This window comes from Pinus tabuliformis, chromosome 6 (genome assembly GCF_031772625.1).
Source record: "Pinus tabuliformis cultivar Carrire ecotype Pingquan chromosome 6, CPIR1, whole genome shotgun sequence".
NCBI classification, from domain to species: domain Eukaryota; kingdom Viridiplantae; phylum Streptophyta; class Pinopsida; order Pinales; family Pinaceae; genus Pinus; species Pinus tabuliformis.
In genome coordinates this window covers 1,194,076,816-1,194,096,852 of record NC_142292.1, presented here as the reverse complement: position 1 = coordinate 1,194,096,852, position 20,037 = coordinate 1,194,076,816, and the positions used below count along the sequence as shown (strand labels likewise).

Genomic DNA, 20,037 nt, shown 5'->3' with positions numbered 1-20,037 from the left:
GTTGAGTGCAGCAAGATGCAGCAGCCACATATTCCGCTTTAGCTGTAGATAAAGCAATCGAACTCTGTTTCTTGCTGAACAAAGATACTAATCTGGAACCCATAAAGAATGCACCACCACTTGTCCTCTTTCTGTCATCCACGCTTCCAGCCCAATCTGAATCTGTATAAGCATGAAGAGTAAGATCTGTATCTCTAGGATACCATAAGCCATAGTTTTGAGTTCCTTGAAGATACTTGAAAATTCTCTTCACTGCCTGAAGATGAGTTTCCTTTGGATTTTCCTGAAATCTTCCAACTATTCCCACTGCATGCATGATGTCTGGTCGGGTACCTGTCAAATAAAGCAGACTTCCAATCATGGATCTATAGGTTGGTTGATGCACTGCTACTAATTCATCATTTGCACTGAGGCTGCATCCTGTAACCATAGGGGTACATACTGGTTTTGCATCTTCCATGCCATATTTCTTCAAGATCTGCTTGAGATACTTGGTTTGAGACAAAAAGATACTGCCTTCATTTTGTTGGATTTGCAATCCAAGAAAATATGTCAGTTCTCCAAGCAAAGACATTTCGAATTCTTTCTGCATCACCAAGGCAAAGCTTTGACTCATAGCTTCTTCATTGCTGCCAAAGATAATATCATCTACATACACAACAAGTATTAGCAATTTGTCATTTTCAATTTTTATATAAAGATTGCTATCTGCTGATCCTTTTGAAAAACCTTATTGATGAAGATATTTGTCCAAATGGTAGTACCAAGCCCTTGGAGCCTGTTTAAGACCATAGAGAGCCTTTTTTAGTCTGCATACAAGATTTGGATCATTCCCAAGAATGAAACCATTTGGTTGCTCAATGTACACTTCTTCTTCTAAGTCTCCATTCAGAAAGGCTGATTTCATGTCCATTTGAAGTACTTTGAACTTCTGAAAGCTAGTGAGAGCAAGGAACATTCTGATGGCCTCAAGTCTAGAAACGGGAGCAAAAGTTTCTTCAAAGTCTATTCCTTCTTGTTGAGCATACCCTTTACAAAGAAGTTTGGGCTTGTTTCTAATCACTTCCCCATTTTCATTCAACTTGTTTTTAAAGATCCATTTTGTCCCTATGACATTCTTATCTTTTGGTCTACGAACCAACTCCCAAGTGTTATTCTTTTCGATCTGCTCAAGTTCTTCATCCATTGCCTTGACCCAACATTCATCTTTGCATGCCTGTTTTACATTTTGTGGTTCAGTGGAGAAGAGCAAAGCCAAATAGCTTGAGGCTTCTGCAATTGTTCTTCTTGTTTGTATACCTGCCTCTTTTTGCCCCAAAATTTGAGATTCTGGATGATTCTTCTGAACGTACTTGGATGGAGTCTTATCTTCTATCCTTATATGTTCTTCTGGTGCCCCTTGAGCTTCTTCTTCATCATAGTTCTGATTTGATGTTGAAGGATAGTCCTCATCATCTTCGAGATATTCGGAATTCACTTGCCTAGGAATGTTTCCTTCTTCATCAACCACTACGTCAATGCTGTCAACAATTCTTCCAAGTCTTTTGTTGTAACACTTATATGCTTTGTTGTGGGGAGAATAACCAAGGAGAATGCATTCATCTGCTCTAGGTTCAAACTTGCCAAGATTTTCATCATTATTTTTAATATAGCATTTGCTTCCAAAATTTTTGAAATGTTTTACCGAAGGAGTCTCACCATACCAGAGCTCATGAGGAGTTTGAGTGCTGTTCACCCGGACATTTGTCTTGTTAAGAATAACAACTGTAGCAAATGCGGCTTCACCCTAGAAAGTTGCGGGAGTTCCAGACTCATCAAGCATTGCACGAGCCATTTGTTGAACCATTCTGTTCATCCTTTCCACTACTCCATTTTGCTGAGGAGTCCTAGCTGTAGAGAATTCCCTTCTTATTCCATGTTCTTCACAAAAATCGAAAAATTCATTCGAGGTAAATTCTCCTCCTCGATTCAACCTGAGGCATTTGATTCTGAGATCTGATTCGTTCTCCACCAAGGCTTTGAATGATTTGAATTTTTCAAAGGCTTTGTCTTTGTGCTTCATAAGTCCTATCCAACACATCCTGGAATAGTCATCAATGAATAATATAAAGTATTCTTCTCCTTGAGGTGACCTTTTCCTAGTTGGTCCACATACATCAGTATGGACAAGTTCAAGCGGCCTGCTGGCTGATCCTTCCTTCTCAAGGAAGTTAGTTCTGGTTTGCTTACCAAACTGACATGATTTGCATATTGTATTGTCTGGGATTCTGATGTCTGGAAGACCACGAACTGTCTGGTATTTGCATGCTTTCCTTATCTCTGAGAAACTAAGATGCCCCAATCTTCTGTGCCATAGCCAGTGTTCATCATTCTTGCTCAGATAGCATTGATGCTGTCCTTCTTTGAATATGTATAAATTATTTGGAGTCCTTACGCCTTTGATCATTGTTTTTCCTGTATCAAGATCATGAACACTACATCCATTTGATCGAAATATTACCTCAGTTCCTTGATCACACATCTGGCTGACACTTAATAGATTATGCTTTAAGCCATCAACATACATGACATTTCCAGCTTTGACCCTTTCTTTCAACTGAACAGAACCTTTACCTTTTATGAGAGCAGGGGTGTCATTTCCAAACGAAACCTTCTTCTCCTTCTCTAAGGCACTATATGACTGAAGTTTTTCTTTATCACCTGTCATATGTTTCAAACACCCACTGTCGATGTACCATTGATTTTCTTGCCCTTCCGCATATAAGGCTATACCACATCTTTCTGGTTGTGGTTCTTTGATTCTCCATGATTTGGCACTTGAGGCTTGCTCCTTTTGAGTTGTCTGCCGAAACCTGCTCCGGCATTCAGAATCTTCATGACCGAAATTGTTACAAATAAAACATTCTATTTCATTTTCAAGAGCAGAGAAGTTGTTGTAGGTCCTTTTCATGATCCCAGTCATACTCCTCTGTTTATGAGCTTCTCTAGTCATGATTGTCTTATAGGCAACACATTGAGCTTCTTTGTGACCAAAGTTATGACATGAAAAACATTGGCCATTGAAGAAACTCCTGTGATTATCAAATCTACCAGCCAAATGATTGTAGTTCCTATTGACATCCATTCTTGAGGCAAATTGAGAAGGTTTTACCTGTGGCTGGTTGTTGCTTCTGTTTGTCCTTAAAGTAGATTGCCTCGATTTACTTGGTAATCTTTGTTCATTCTTGAGGTAAATTGTCCCTGATTTACCTGGTGATTTCCATTGGGTCTTTGTTCACTTCTCCTTGCAGCATAAAGATAACTCTTGGAGGTAGATGGTTTCTACGCTTGAGTTGTTTCTTCATTATATCCCAGACCTGTCTTGATTAGTGGAGAGCGCTGCACTTTGATAATCTCAACTAATGTGTCAGATCCTTTAATAAATCTAAGATTAAGAGCTTTTGTTTTCTCAATCTCTTTTCTCAGTCCCACAATTTCACATTCTAACTTTTCATGATGTTTTTCCTTTTCAACAAGTTGGAATTGTAGAGTATCTATGATCACATTCTTCTCTTCTAAACCAATTTTGAGTCTAGAAATATCTTCATAAAGACTTTCTTCATCTATAGCATCCACAAAATCATCATCTTCAAAAGCCATTAAAAGTTTATATTTGTTACCTTGTTCATCTTCATCACTATTTGAAAGTCCACTACTATCTTCATGAGTGTAATAGCTTTTCTTATTTACATTCTGTTTCTTGTTCCATCTAACAGGTTCCTTCCCCTTGTCAATCTTATCCTTATGAGGACATTTGGCAGCATAGTGACCGACTCTTCCACAAGCAAAGCATTTGAAAGGTAACTTACCTCTGAATCTTCCAGCACCCCGTTGAAGGTTCTTGACAAAATTTGATTCCTCCTCTTCTTCTGACTCATAGTAATCCCCTTTGCCTGAAGCCTTGAAAGCAGCTTCTCTTCTGTCTGATGGTCCTCCTTTCCTCATTTCATAAGCAGTCAGAATTCTGTGCAGCTATGACATGGTAAGGTTTCGTAGATTCTCTTTTTCTTCTATTGCAGAAACTTTAGATTCAAACCTAGGGGACAAAGATCTTAGAACTTTTTCAACCACAACAGCCTCTTTTATTTCTTCACCCAAGTTTTTCATACAATTAACAATCTCATCTACACGAAGGAAATAGTTAGCCACACTTTCATCATTGTGCATTCTGAGATTTTCATACTGAATTCTGAGGGTTTGAAGTTTTGCTCGCTTTACCTGGTCATCTCCTTCATAGCTCAGAATAATCTTGTCCCATATTTCTTTTGCGGATTTATACTGCATAACCTTGACGAATTCTGATTGAGATAGACATCCTAATAGAGTATTAACAGCCTTTGCATTTGTTTCATATTGCTTCTTACCAGCCGGATCTGTAGGAGTTACTGAAGGAAAAGTGTACCCTGTATCTATGATATCCCAGACTTCAGTACCAAGAGATTGAAGATAGGCTGTAACTCTTACCTTCAAATAGACGAAGTTGGTCCCATCAAAAATTGGTGGCCTGATTGATGCTTCTCTCTCATAGTTGCTCATGATGATGGATCTTCCTTCAAGCGATCAAGCTTCTTCAGAAGGACCTGCTCTGATACCAATTGTTGGAAATAATACTGAGAGGGGGGGTGAATCAGTATTATCAAGTCACTTATTTTCTTTTTCAAACCCAGATCATATACGCTACTTCAGTTAGATAAAACCGCGTATATACGCAACTACAGAGAAGGAAACCCGCGTATGCAATGCAAACTTATAATTTAATTTATCTTACTGATGTTGATCATTAATCTGTGTATTAGGATCAAATAAACAGTAACCAAAAACAGTAAAACAGATCTGAAGACAATCACACACACAAGAACACAAGATATAAGGTGGAAACCCAATGTGGGTGAAAACCACCTGCTGCAATTCGTCTCTATCTTCTTTTAATTAGAAACTTCTTTTTACAATGTACTGGTGCAGTCCTTTACCAGTACGCAGGCTACAACCTACAGAGAGCTACAACCCTCTCTCGTTCTCCAGCTTCTCCTAGAAGGGAGCTACAACCCCCTTGGCTCTTGCACTAGCCAAGATACTAGTACGTAGGTGCTGGCCTACAGAAGGCTACAGCCTTCTCTTTCTTCCAGGGACCACGTTTCATAAATTTTCAGACTGGATCCATGAACCTCAATCAATCATCAAGAATTTCTGCATCAAACAATCTTCTTTTCACCAATTAGAACTGAATCAAGTAGATACTTCTCTGACAGATGTACCCAAAACACAGTAACAGTAACCACTCACCAAATTCTGAACCCAGAACACTGCAGCAATAAACATAAGCAGCTAGATCACAACTCAAAAGATATACGCTACTTCAATAACCTGAAACCTACGTGCATACGCTTCTGTGTTTGGAGAAACCTACGTATACGTTGTTTTTATTCACTGAACCAGCATGTATACGCGCCTTCGCTTTACTGAACCTGCGTACAGATCTATAAAGGATAATTCACTCTTTCAAATATTCAGACCCAGATTATCAGATTTATAGATCAAGCATGCGCCACATATAACAGATCAAAATCATACAAAGATACTACCATTCAAGGCTAAAGATTATGACCCATCAATAGAACTTATCCTTCTCTTTGCGCTAAGGTTCCTCCTTCATTCAGATCCAGATCTGCACCATAACCTCAATCACCAATTTCAGATCTAGCACTTATTAGATATTCAATTAATTCAGATGATCCTTTGCCAAATGATCTCCTTCCTCTTTTATAGTCTTAGGCCTTTCACAATACCATGGTCCAAAACCATAATAAAACAATACCAAGGACCCAATACTTGGGATCAACACTTCTGACGAGATACCATGGTCCAAAACCATAGGTTCAAATACCAAGTACTAACTACCATGGACCAAAAGTAAGTTCTCCAACATATACGCGCTTTTCCTTGCGTGAAAGTTTGTGTATACGCATACGCGCCTTTATAACGTCTAACCCGCGTGTATACGCACATTCGTCTAGGTGAACCTACGTATATATCTTTTCCTTCATTCTGAGAGCCTGTACTGAGATCTGTCACCAAAGTGAGTTGCCATCAAGGACAACACCTGTGCCATAGTTCTAAATCAGTGCCACAATGCCAACATACAGGTCGTGACTTTGTGTATCATGACACGCGTGATCAATCTACTCCACCAACTAGCCCTTCAAACTCTCCGGATTTTCGAGTTACTGGTTCAAATTATGATCAGATACAAGAAAATTACATTACACTAGTAGAGGAGGAGGAAAGTGAAGAGAATTTTGATCTATATTCCCTTTTTCAAAGTCCCTCATGTCAAGATGATGCACATCCATTCTTGGATGATTTTCAATCTGCTAATCTCGGTAGTGAATCAAATGCAACAAATTCTTTCGATCAATCCATAGCCTTGCGTAACAATCATTTCGGTTACTATGACTCTATTGATGTATGTGAACATGAATACCCAAGTGCACCAAATGATCTTTCAGTTTCTCAAGAAGCTTATGTTTTGAAAGATCTAGTTCTTAAATCTGTTTCGATCAAAGAAGATTCACTTATGAGCGATTCTTCCTCTTCACCTCCCTATCCTTTGTGCTCTACTCTTTACAATGCATCAATTTGTGATGGAGATTCTCAATGCTCTTCAAGTTTGTTATCTCATGAGTTGAATCTTAAAATGACACAGGATAGTGAGAATATCCATGAAGAAGAAGAAAGCGATGAAACTATAGAGCATCCATTCGATCCCCTATCATCTCTTCTTTTGTATGGGGGAAACTCTTTGAATCAGTGTGATCACGCGACTTTTTTGATTCCATTCTGATTCATACATACTCAGATTAACGATAAGAGGAATATCATGACTTGAGTAATCTTTTTATTGAAGTTAGAAAATCTGATCAAACCAATGATGTAGATAGTTTCCATCCAGATAATGGTGATCATGTTAAATTAATAAATAACAATTGTCCACATGCAATTTGTGATTTGACTCAATTTATAAAATGTTCTTATATGTATTTCCAAAGTTCCATAACTTGTCAGGAAGTTGAGGCACTTCAACTCTCTTTTATCTTTATGTCAGGTTCTCGCAATCTTGGTAAAATTCCTGAACCATGTAAGATCTGGATTTTCTTGCACAATTCTTTCATTCGTATTATTTCACTAGATGAAAACTCGTTCTTGATGGATTTTGTAATTCCTCGTTACAATTTTCCTATTTCTCGAGACCGGGTTTCTGATCATACTATTGTATTAAATTCATCCTCATAAAATTCTCTTGTATTGAATTCGGGTTTGGAGTGTATACCTTCCATAAAGTGCGGAATCACGAGGCTGATTAATTTGGAGATCACCTTTGGTCGAAAACTCCATATCTCTCGAGTGCTATGGCAAATAATCAACTCCTAGTTTTTCTTGTGAATGCCTTCATGGCACTAGAAATCCTCTTGAGTGTTGGCAAGCGCTTGAGCTATTTGTTGAATCAAGTTCCTCTTTTTCACCAATTACATCTAGACTGGTTTCATATATTTTCTATACTAGCATTCCTTTTCAATTCTTTCAATGATTTCGATGCTTGTGCAATTTGTCACCAATTACAAAATGGTTTGTCACATTCGACATGCGAGGAAGTTGGTTCTATTATTCAGAGCACTCGTCGAGCTGTTCAAATTGATTTATCTTGGTTAATTACTAACTAGGAATTTGATGCTTCAATCAATCCATCTAATCATGATTTTGTCTCTGATGACTGTCATTCAACTTACCATTTTCCCATCAGCACATCCAATGATAGTTGTTTTACATCCTTTGATCTTCATGGTTTAACATCTCATCCTTTGAGTACTTGTCAAATGGTTAAGGCACTTCAACCTTCATTGATGATCATGTCGAGTCCTCACTATCTTGACAAGTTGACTGAATATGATCAGATTAATTGTCTCTCACAATATTCTCATCCAGACCTTGTGCTTCCAATTGAAAATTCATTTTTTCAAGGATTGTGGGGTTTTCAAGAGGATTGTTTCGAATTACATGATCCAATCTATGATTGCCTGGAATCATCTTTATTAGCAAGCCCTTTGGATAATAAAAAGTTTCAGTATTTTCTCATGCTTGTTAAGAAGGGTGACCTAGATGAAGGTGCATTCACAAGAAGCTTTCATGGTTTGTGCAAGTTATTCAAGCTCTTATCTTTTTTGTGGCACAATATTTTGTATTTGTTTTATTTGCTTGCATCTTTGTGTATGTAGGTCAAGAGCAACAATGGTAGCTTCACTAGAAATTTCATTACACTTGACGCTGACATTCTAACTATTTAGGTTAGGAGTATGATTAGTCGCATTATAGTTTCCCCTCTCTTGAACTCATCCTGCACTTGTTCTCCTTAATCTTTCTTATGTTTTACTACTTCTATCTTGCATCATGTTTGGTTTAACCTCCTTTTGCTTCTGCTTTGGTTTTGCTTTCTAGTTGTGTCATGTTTTTCTTTTCCGTTATGTTAATGAAAATTTGCATGAAAGGTGTCCCATTTCGGCTCAAAAGGAAACGTGGAAAAATAGAAAAGGACTTTGTGACACTGCAACATTTGGCTAACCTTTGATCCTCCTTCTTTGTGTTGGCTATATCTTTTGGTCGATGATGTTCTATTGGAAAATGTGATCTATCCGTAAGGAGAGTTTTGTGTCAAACCATGATACCTGTGTCTATTTTAGAAACCTTATGCCTGTGCTCGGTTCCTTATGTTTCAGTGTTTTCATGCTTATCCGATTAGTAGAGGAGGAAAAGGGGAAAACTCAAACAAGCAAATCTAAATCATAGGTCTCTATCTGCTTCTATGAAGGAACAACCTCTCCTACTCTCAATAAGTCGAGATCCATCTTCCACCCATAAAATGAATAAGTGTATATGCATAATCCTCTTTAAATATATAAATAAAGGTGAAAGAAGTGAAAGGCTTCCTGCGCAGAGAGGTGAAGCAAGAAACTTCGTTGGGGTACTGTCCAGGCTCACTGGCAGCAGAGCAATGTTTTTGTTCTTGTAGTGACTCTTCCAGGGTAAATTCCAAGCCTGCTGGCAGTAAAGAAACACCAGAGATGAACAACTATACTCTGAAAATCTAAAGCTCGCAAACTACACTACCATTTCCAATTCAAAACATTACGATATTGATGAATCTTATGATTATGTTCAACTGAGAAGACAAAAAGGGGACCATGTCTATTCACGGGGTAAGTGGGGAAGCCAAAGTAATCTGTGGGATGAATCAATACTCTCTGAAGAACTGAGACCTTGTATAGAAGAGTCAACCAAGATAGAGAAGCTGGAATTATACCAGTGTGTCGCCAAGTGTTGTCGCTGCTATAGCACCCTCCAAAATTTTCGCCTGCACCAAATTTTGAAGCCTACCTTGGTCTTGCATATTGTTGTCGCAAACATTGAAATCCATTGTCTGTGTTTTCTCTAAGTATTTTGGTCCCTTTTGCAAGAAAAGAAAAATGTTGTATTTTCGCATGTTAAGTGTTGTACAATGTATATGAGCTTGTTTTGGTGGTTTCAAGGGGTTACCTTTGTGTAAAAGAGTCGATCTTACCATGTAAAAATTCGTCACACTCATTTCCAAAGTTGTAAGCACTGTTGCACAAGTGACATCACGGTCGTCGCAAAGTGTACATTTAGTGTCACACTTGTCGTGAGTCATCGCAAAGTTGTCACACTGAGGAAAGTATGTTGTTCATGTGTCTTGGATGATTTATGTTATTGTGTCATCAAGTGTTCTACGTGTGTGATCATAGTCGATTCTTATCATTGTTCACATCAGGTTCATCGATCCTACACTTAGTCAAATTTTGAAAGCTCTCCGACTAAGAAACTTAACCTCATATGGCCTTCATGAACTACGCATTGTGAAGTCTCAACCGTCTAGCTACAACCCTGCCTCTTGACATTACACAATGCATAGTTCCCGCCTTCTAGGATTGCGCACTGCGTAGTTTAAGTGCTCAAGCTCAGACCTTTGCCTCCAAAACTACGTAATTCAACCCTCCAGCTTGGCCTCAATTGCACATTGCACAATCTATAACTTTAAGCCCAACCCTTGAGCTCATGAGCTGTGCAATCACTTGAATTTCTCTTCCTTCCAGAACTATGCAGTAGGAAGAATCAATGCTCAACCCTTCAACTTGACTCACTGAGCTCCAAAACTACATAATTTTCTTGCTCAGTCTAGCTTGAACTGCACATTGCACAATCTCAAGGCTCAAGATTCACCTATGACTGCTTGAGCTGTGCAATTGGGCAGTCACTGAGTCTCTCCCTCAACCTGCCATCCAGTTCTGACTCAGACAGTGGATTAACATGCATCATCTTAGACTAGGGGTTTATCAGACTAATGTTGTCTTGTCATGAGTGAATTGCAGATGTAGGTACTCTATCATTCCATGACAAGATGATGAAGAAGGATATGGAGAAGGGAAACATGTTGGAAGACATCTTTGTAGCTAATTATGCAAGTTGATCAATCAAGAGAAAGCAAAAGGACACCAGTTTGTGACCACAACTCAAGACCTGATATCACTGAAGACTCCTTACCTCTAAGCCATATGGAGGTGGACAAAAGAGCATTCCTAAGAAGACACATAGCAAGGAGAAACAAGAATGGATTGACATTTCCATGTCATCAAGAAGTCTGTGTCACTAGTGTCATGTCATGAGTCGTCATATGCCACATCATTCTTGTTGATTATGTAATTTCTTATTCAAAAATGTATTGTAAATTGAAAGTCCAAAGGACATGTATAGACGATGAAGAGTCATGTAAAGTTGAAAAGTCATAAGAAGTCAATTAATCACAAGGGTAGTCAAATAGTCACAAGAGAGGTGAATCATCACCCCATTGGTTATATATACACCCTCATTGTATGAGAAAAGGACTTTTCACCTTGGCTCCTCTAGCAAGGCAATAGAGAGACAAGCTAATTCTTTTGGGGAGCAAGTAGTGGCTCCAATGCTCCACCATTAGAGAATTTTACTTAAGATATGAAGCCTGATGGCTGGGACGTTCTTCATGCGTGGATTATGAACGTTTGTAAGACTGTTCTATGAATGTTTATGCTTCATGTTTGTTTTCACCTGTATTAAAGTAGTTGAACTATTACGGTTATTTTAGTTGATCCATGTCGATGTTGGTGGCCACCCACCTATTCCACTTGGACCCCCACCACTGTCTCTTTCAGTTTTTCAGTTTCTTTAATTGTAGCACATTTTACTATTTTTGGCAGTTTTTGGGTCGTGAACTTCCGAAGCCATTTTGAGGCCCTATATGACATTTCTTTGGTAAAACCGGGGCCAACATGGATTTTTAACTAATGTTGGCCACTTCGAAGTTGTAATCCTTAGATAGATCTTTCTAACGAGGTATTATGCGTGTCAAACGAAGATCGTATGCCAAAGTTACGACCCCAAGAAGTTGATGTACAAATTTACCCAAATGGGGCCCATAGTTTTGGCGCTTCATCTCCTAAAGTTAGGTTTTTGGATGTTTACAGTTTTCCATTGTTTCTCAATAATAAATAGGCCTCCAAGCCTCATTGTAACACAGTTCAGAGGCATGTAGCCGCCACATCTCTTCTTAGAGATAAACTACCATCGCCCGAGCTAGTCTTATTTCCATTCTGTTTGTAAGCATATTTCAATATTTGATATTAACAAAATGAAGTGTTATTTCTGCTGCATCTCTGCATTGATGGTTATAACTGTAATTTGTTGCGTTCCTGTTTAAGTTTGGATCATTAGTGCCTATCATATTGAGAATGTGCTGTAGTGGTTGCAATGCCCATTGCATTTTTATGGACTATTCTGCTGGATGTTAGGCGAATATCTCTTGTTTGTGTCTATTTCTACCAGAGTGGTACTATTACCTCTCTCTTAGAGGCTCACTTTCTTTTCCCTCTGTAATAGAAGAACCTTGACATACCTACATTCGAACATTCACCAGGAACACTTACTTCTTTTCAAAGGCACATATGTGTTCCTCTCTTTTGCTGACAGTTAGAGCCAAGGAAAATCTATAAGAATATATGGCAACCAGGCCGATACTCCGGATGGGGCTCCTATTCTAAACAATGTGAGGTCTAATTGGGACTTCACACTGGGGAGACCCCTTGGTTGACGGATTTCTAGAAACCATCAACACTAGGGTAGGCTAGAAATATAAACATACCTAGAGTGGAGAGGGTAGGGGTGGGTGAGCGAAGGCATCACATTTCTTTAAGTAGCTAAGACCATTGACTGTGTCAATTGCCATTGTGGTTGTGTAAGGCAATGAAGGTGGCTTGCAATGATGAGGCGATCTAGGAGGGAGCAACATCCATAGAGGCACTTGTAATGTCTTCGTTAAAACATAATCGTACTACATGCTATGGGTGGTGCACTTTGGCACCACTTATCTAGACCTCATAGTGAATGTAGATGATCGACAATGTATTATACTCATTAGTGCATGTGGTATTCATAATGGCACCCTGTCCGAGGATCAAATTATAGTTATTTTATATAACACATCTCCTATCAAATTCAAAGAATAAACATTTAATATTTAATGTAAAAATTAAATAAAAAGACATTATTTATAAAAATCTTCTTTATTAAACTATTTTCACATTCCTTAATATTTATAAAACAAATTATCTTCATTTAATTAACAACCTCATACAAAGTTAGACTTAATTATTAAACTAATTAAAATTAAATTAAATATTTTTTTAATAATTCTCAAATTACTTCCCTGAAAAGGCTTGCCTTAAATATATAAGGCTATTTGAAAATTATTAAACTAATTAAAATTAAATTAAATATTTTTTTTAATAATTCTCAAATTACTAAGCTAGAGAGGCTTGCCTTAAATATATAAAGCTATTTGAAAAACAATGTATAATTCACCGGACCTTATAAGGTTGATCAACTCATGCTTACCATTGCACACAATTCATATCCAAAATTTTCAAACAATATATTAAAGTTATTTAATTTATTATTAATAATTATTAAACCAAATATAATTTAATAAATTTTTAAAATTATTTTGTTTATTTCATTACATTTATTTTTCTTAATTAAAATTTAATAATTTTCTAATTTTTATATATATTTAATTTATTTATTATTCGCTGATTAAAATTTTCTAATTTTCTAATAATAATATATATATATATATTTTTTTTTTCCCTTACTTATTTTCTATATTTTCTCTCATGCAAAGAAACAATTCCCCGTTCATGAAATGTGATTTTCTCAAGGTTGAAAGGATCTTGAACCTAGTTTTATCCTTTTTTGAAAATCTCACCATTAAACTTCCACATATTACAATAATAAAAACAAACTATAACTGACAGTTCGAAAATGACTTTATATTCGATAAGCTTTAACGGATTGAGTTCAAAAACGACTTTACATTCTGATCTTACTATTTTTGAAGTATCCAAGACTATAATAATTGTTTTTGGTATAAAAAGATTCATTACTTCTAGGAATCTCATTAAAAATCCATTAATATTATTTTATAATATTGGTTTAAAATTATTTATTTATATTAAATATTATTTATTTTTTATTTATTTAAATAAATATTATTAAATATAAATTAATTAATATAAATTATAAAATACAAATTAATTAATTTATATGAAGTTTATTTTTCAACAAATTTTAGGTTCAGTTTTTTGGTTAAATAATAAGAATGAAAATCAATTATAATGATTACGTTAGTAGTTAGTTGAAAACGTCGACCGAATTTTAATAATAAAATTAATTTAAAAAACCATTTAAATATAATAATTACATTATTTTAAAATAAATGATGATGATGATGATAATGATGATGATGATTAACGTCCACTGAGACCAAATAATGGTCTATCGGACCTAAAGAAACAAATTATCTATTTTGATTTAAGATTTTATTCCTATACTCAAAAAGCTTGGAGAGAAGCCTCCCGAGCTCACTATAATTTTGACATTGTAAAAGGCTAAGAAGGTCAGTATTGTAACAAAGATTGTGAAACTGAGATCTAATGTGGTTATACGCGGGGCACTCTAAGAGGAAGTGGTTTTCATCCTCGATGTTCCTATTCTCACATATATGGCAAATCCTTTCCGTCCATGGCGTTTTAGGAACTGCCCAACGACCTGTTTCACTATGGAGCTCATGAGAATTCGTTCTAATCTTTGCTATATTAATTTTCTTCTTTGAGCTAGTTAAAATAGAGAGATAATTTTGATCTTCTAGGGTGGGGTTGATGACTTTCTTATAATAACTTAATTTTCTTTTAGCCGCTAAGTCTTTCTCACACCACATTTTTTCTTTGAACTTAGAAGTAACAATATCTTTAATGTTATTTATGTTTTGCAATGCATCATTTTCGTTGATCTCCCAATAGTTTAACCAAGCCCTTGTGTCTTTATGCCACCCTCGATTGAGCCTTAGGTGGTTTTGGCTAGAATATAAAGCTAGCTTAGGAAGTCTATGATCGTCTATGTTACTGATTTTGTGCTTGTACAACAGAAACCTAAGCATAGCTATGCTCTCAATAGGGGAAAGACCTGCTTCTATAAGGAGAATAGGATAGGGTGTATTACTTTTAATTTTCAGGTTATAAGTTATAAAACGCTTCTGGATTTGCTCAATCTTTCTCCATGATTCTCTGGAGATGCTACAACCCCAAACCTCACAGCCATATAAGATAACAGGAGTGACTAAAGTTTCAAAGAGGAACTTCTTTTTATCCCACATTACAAGGTTTGCTATTTTACAATTATTTTCAAGACCAAAGTAAGCTTTCCACCCCCCATTAATCCTTTTCTCAATGCTATGGTTCCAGTTGAGCTTGTGATGAATATCAATTCCTAGGTACTTGTAAGAATACACTTCCTCCAAGTTATTATTGTCATACATAAAATTAGCATAAGTGTCCTTCTTGGATTTGATAATCATAACTTTTGTTTTGTCAGTGTTAACCGTCATACCCATGGTAGAGCAGAAATCCTTAAGAAGCCTGAGTTGCTTATTAAGATCAGATGGGCACCTTGCCAAAAGAACAATATCGTCAGCATAAAGAAGAAGGATGACGACTATCCCAGCTAAGATCGTGCCACCACATCCTGCTTCCTCAATCAAATCTCGATAATAAAATTAATTTAAAAAACAATTACATTGTTTTAAAAAAAATTCCTTATTGTAAAAATTATCTTTTAATCCAACATAAAAATTGATCTCATCCTAAACTAGTGAAAAGGAACAATAAAAATTAATTATTTAAATATTGAATTAGTTTTTATTATTTAAATATTAAAAAAATAAATATAAATTAAAATTTTTAATATTTTTAATTTATTGATGTTATAATTATTTTTTAATATTAAAAATTTACGTAATTAATTTAATTTAATATACATTTAGAATAATAAAACAAGATTAACTGATTTACAGCTCTTACCCCTTCCTTAAATCTGTGAATCATATAAAGTAAGATTTTTATTTTTAATTTTTTTAAGACACAAGGGACGATTCTTTCTCAACATGAGATGAATTTCTATATGTAGAAACTCCAAGGTTGCATTGCATAATCAACAGGCGATTGATTTCTCTCTTCCGTTGAAGAGGAAGGAAGCACTAAACGATCAAATCATCTGCTTTGCCCGTACAGCTATTCCCTTCCTCTGAATTGAACTGAATCTTATGAAATAAAAATCAAATTCAGATATCGAAGACTGGATCTTGCTTAGTGTAAGTTAAACCGTTCAATGCATCCAACCAAAAATATATGACTTATGTTTTAGTAAATTTGGAATTGTTTCAGTAATATGTTGATATTTGTGAGATCTTGCTTGATTGTTAAGTTTCAGTTAACGTCACTGCAATGTCAGCGGGGTGGGGGTTTGGGGCTAATATGGCCTCACCCAGTTTGTAATCGCCTAGTACATTTTCGTTCGTCCATGGTCGCCATGGCCGGGTAAGCTAGCGGGATTATGGGTAGGATATTGAGATTCTATTGGAGAATACGATGGATTCATCGCCTTTGGTGTGGATAGCGTGTGATTCATCAGACTCAGAGGAAGCTTTGTGATAAAATCTTACTGCAAATTTATTGTTGGGTGCTCTATGGTCTATCGAAATTTTGAAGAACAATGTATTCATGTGTGTGATTTCCAACTTTGCTTAAAGTAACATCGAAACCAGGGGGTAGCTCAGGAAGTTTCAAGTCACATGGGAGGTTTTTTTGTAAACAACCTTAAAGGTACTGCAAATGTGCCTCCGAGCTCCTTCCGGAAGATTTGAAGCAGACCAATTCAACTCGTTGATACTGTTCGGGGGGTTTTGTCCAACCACTAAATGACTTGTGCCTTAGGAAATAACAGGGCAACTTCGTTACACGGCTATTATAGATGTTTTTTTTTATAATATTTTGGATAGAAACTAGATTTTTTTTAGCCAGATACGATTAGAATGGCAGAAGATCTACTGCACTATTTCAAAAACTTAAGAAGATTCCTTGAATGTCTTGTCTGCAAGCTCTGTCATTTAAACTTCTGGACCTGAATCTGTCTCCTAAATTTACATAAATGTTCTGAAAATACCAGAATCGTAGTACATATTTCAGCTTGAGCTTTTTCACTACATATTCCAAAATGGCACAGTCATCCATAACTTTTAAATACGTCTTACTGAAATGATTGCTTGTGTAAACATGTCGTCATTCCCTGCGGGTGACTTTTCAACCTGGGTTGGAGGCTCTTCCTCAATTATCAGTCGAGGCTGGCAGCTGCATTGGTGGTTTGAGCAGAGAATCTAGAGAGCGGAAAACCCAGCGTTTAAATTCTACATCTATCAGCCATATGTAATTTGAGCTTAATCTTTTATTGTCTGACTCTCTGAGTGAATGCTTTCTAGAAGACACAGCCCTTCGTTTAAAAAACAACTGTCGCTGTGCTGTCATGTCTTCCTGTTCCCCTCACATAGTTTTCCTGTCGATGATGTGCTACCAGGACTAGACTGCTTTGACTATCCCGGCGGCGGTTATAATTAGGAGTGTGGACTCCTGGCTGCCTCGGTCCTGCTGGGCCATAAAATTTGCAAACCATTATTGCATATGAAATCGATTCTCAGGTTAGTTGTTTCTCGCTGCAGAAGAGGCCTACGTTCTCGATGGCTCACTCCCACTTTGAGCTGGGCATTCCGCCATGGAGTGAGGCTAGGGAATACAGTGAACACACAGGATGAACTTGGAGCGAAGGGACGAGCATGTTACGATGGGTAGAAATAACTCACTTTGTTAGTGATAATAATTATGTGGGAGCATCGTTATTTCTTTTCTCAGCATAAAATGTTACTAATGCATGCTCACATTAGTTGTTACTTTTTGCATTCTCAGTATCATGGTTGTTGTTATGCATGTCCACATGTATGCCCCTCTCACTCACGAGATACTTTGTTACTTTACCTATTTGTTGTTTAGTAATCCCTACTCATAAGTGACTCTCATTGAGGAATGTAACTCCTCTTTCTTAAAAAAAATGGGATCATGTAGTGTCCCCTTTTAGTGAATTTCAATAAATTTTGGGACACTGTTATATCCCTCTTAAGAATATGCCTATTTTTATTGACCCTTCTATAAATTTTGATCAAGGAATTTTGTCAAACAGTTAGGACAGCAATTTTTCTTTGTATATTGAGAAAATAAGCAGTTATAACCATGGCATTATACAAAAAAGAGAACACAAACCCATGCTTTAGTTTTAGAACCTTGAATAGATCTGTAAATAACCCCTGCTATATGGCATGCTTGGCTGGATAATAAGCTGATGCTGTGGCCTCCAAAGATGAATGCAGCAAACACGAAATATGGTCTCCAAAATCCTGCTTCTCCAAGCATTATGTCCCCCGTGAGAGATCTAAGTGGCCTCTCCTCATGATCTCCACATTAAGCCCTAGTGAGTGGATCTGATTTGATCCCTCCTTTTTGAGTGGCTAGGGTATATGGTCTCAATACCAAAGCCCCTTGACTGGATCAACTAGGGTGGATCACTTACCACTAAAACTAACTCTCTTTCATACGGGCTCTCACTCAACCAAGCTCTGAGAGCTCAACTCAATATCAAGACAGTAATCCAAAATGCATGCCTAAGGAGTGAGCTCTCATCTCCCTTTATAGTCATGTACCATCGGAATACTATGGGTCATCCAATTACCATGGGTCCTTTTCTTCTTTCGTTAAAGTGACTTATAATATTCTTTTACCTTAGTCACTTTTCACTTTACTAATTCCCTGGTATTTCATCATTATTTTTTTTTAATCTGTAGCCTATGGGAATGTTTAGGCTATTAAGTTAGTCGCCGTTCCCATTGCTTGGAAAGGGGGACATTATAGTCCTCCCTTCCAGAAATTGCTTGAACCCAAGCAATTCCAACATCAATACCAGGATCCCAAAGAAGTATGTGGAAAGCTTTAGCGCATAACTGCTATATTATCTCAGTGCTGGTAAACTCCTCATCACAGTCATGCGCCTTTAGTAATCCTGCTAACAAAACCATACTTTCCCGAAGCTTACACTGTTCCAAATTGACATAAGAGTAGACTAGAAATTTGCCATCTGGAAGTTTGGTTCTTGTGCTACTGCATCCACTTTCCAAACCCGCTATTGCTTGTAGAAGATCTGACCTCCAGTGCTCCCCGACAAACCTGCTCTTGGAGTATTTCCCCAATGAATGTGATATCCAACCAATAAGAAAGTATGCTCCTAGTTCTGTAGGAAGGGTTTTTGCCATTTTTCTGGTTTCTTCCTCCCAGTTGCGCTTTCCTGCTTGGTCAGGCTTGGCCATATGGCAGGATGAGCCACCTGGATCCCACTGCCAAATAGGATGATCAAGCTCAGCCATATGATGGGATGACCCACCTGGGTCCCATTGCTAAATAGGAAGCTCCTGCTGTGTTGTACCCCTGACAAGAAGTATCTTCCCAAAATTTACCCATTCAGTAGGATACCAAGTCATAAGCTCTCTCCAATCCAACTGAAATGGATTGCTGGAATAGGAAGTATCAACAACAATGTCTTCTTTGGAGTCCATAAACTCCCAAGGAACTTTTAGCAACCCCTAAAAGGACCTTGTGTATAAGTGCCAACACAAGGAATGATCTCACCATGCTGACGCTGCACCACTTTGAGTTTTCCTTTGTCCTGTTCATCTGCCCACATGTTGCTCCTATTTGTTTCTTTGCCCTTTAATTGCTGATATTGACTGTCAATGCCTTCCTTGTTTTTGCTCGACTCCTCTTGAACTTCATAACTCATGAGCAATGTCTCCAGTTCATCCTCTTGCAATACCCCTTCTAATTGGTCCTTCACCATGATCCCCTGAATGTCATCTTCTTGGCATACTTCACAAATTTGAACAATCTGCGGGTCTTAATAGTTTAATTTATTTCCTCATCACAATGACCATTTTCAATCATCAACAAACATGGATGCATAAGTGAACTATTGCCAAAATCTTCACATGATTGTTCATACTTTTCAAGGGTGTCATCATAGGTCTCATAATCCTTATTGGACTGATCTGATTGCATGGCTAAGGCTACTTTTATGTCATCCTGATGCATTTCATCAATTGTCATACCCTCTCCTTGAGGTAAGGCATTGTTCCCAAGTTTCATACTCTTAATTGCTTCTTTATCCTCGTCATCATTTGGCTGCAATAGCTCCTTACTAACTCCGCAAAAATGATTAGGTGTCCAAGGTTCCTGATATGATGAACAAGTTCGCTTCTTGGAGTACCTTGTAACCTATAACCCCATTGAAGTTATTTCCTTTTCAATTAACTGTATGTTGAACCTTTGTATATTTTGCTCAACCAATATTCTTGAGAACTCATGAGCAGTAAGCAAAACGATCTGCTCCTTCCTCCAAATAGCCAACAACTTTGATCAC

At 37.1% G+C, this 20,037-nt stretch overlaps 1 protein-coding gene across 6 annotated transcripts in view; it reads left to right on the top strand.

Moving 5' to 3' along the window:
- Positions 1-15,601: 15,601 nt before the first annotated feature.
- LOC149263025 (phosphoglycerate mutase-like protein 4) overlaps positions 15,602-20,037 on the top strand; it is a 303,277-nt gene continuing 298,841 nt past the window's right edge. Inside the window, exons 1-2 of one of the 6 annotated variants that reach the window (XM_089425616.1) lie at positions 16,523-16,949; positions 17,098-17,365. In XM_089425616.1, the coding sequence (XP_089281742.1) occupies positions 17,354-17,365 (12 nt within the window). In that variant the 5' untranslated portion in view covers positions 16,523-16,949; positions 17,098-17,353. The other 5 variants (XM_089425605.1, XM_089425604.1, XM_089425607.1 and 2 more) reach the window with 5 other exon arrangements.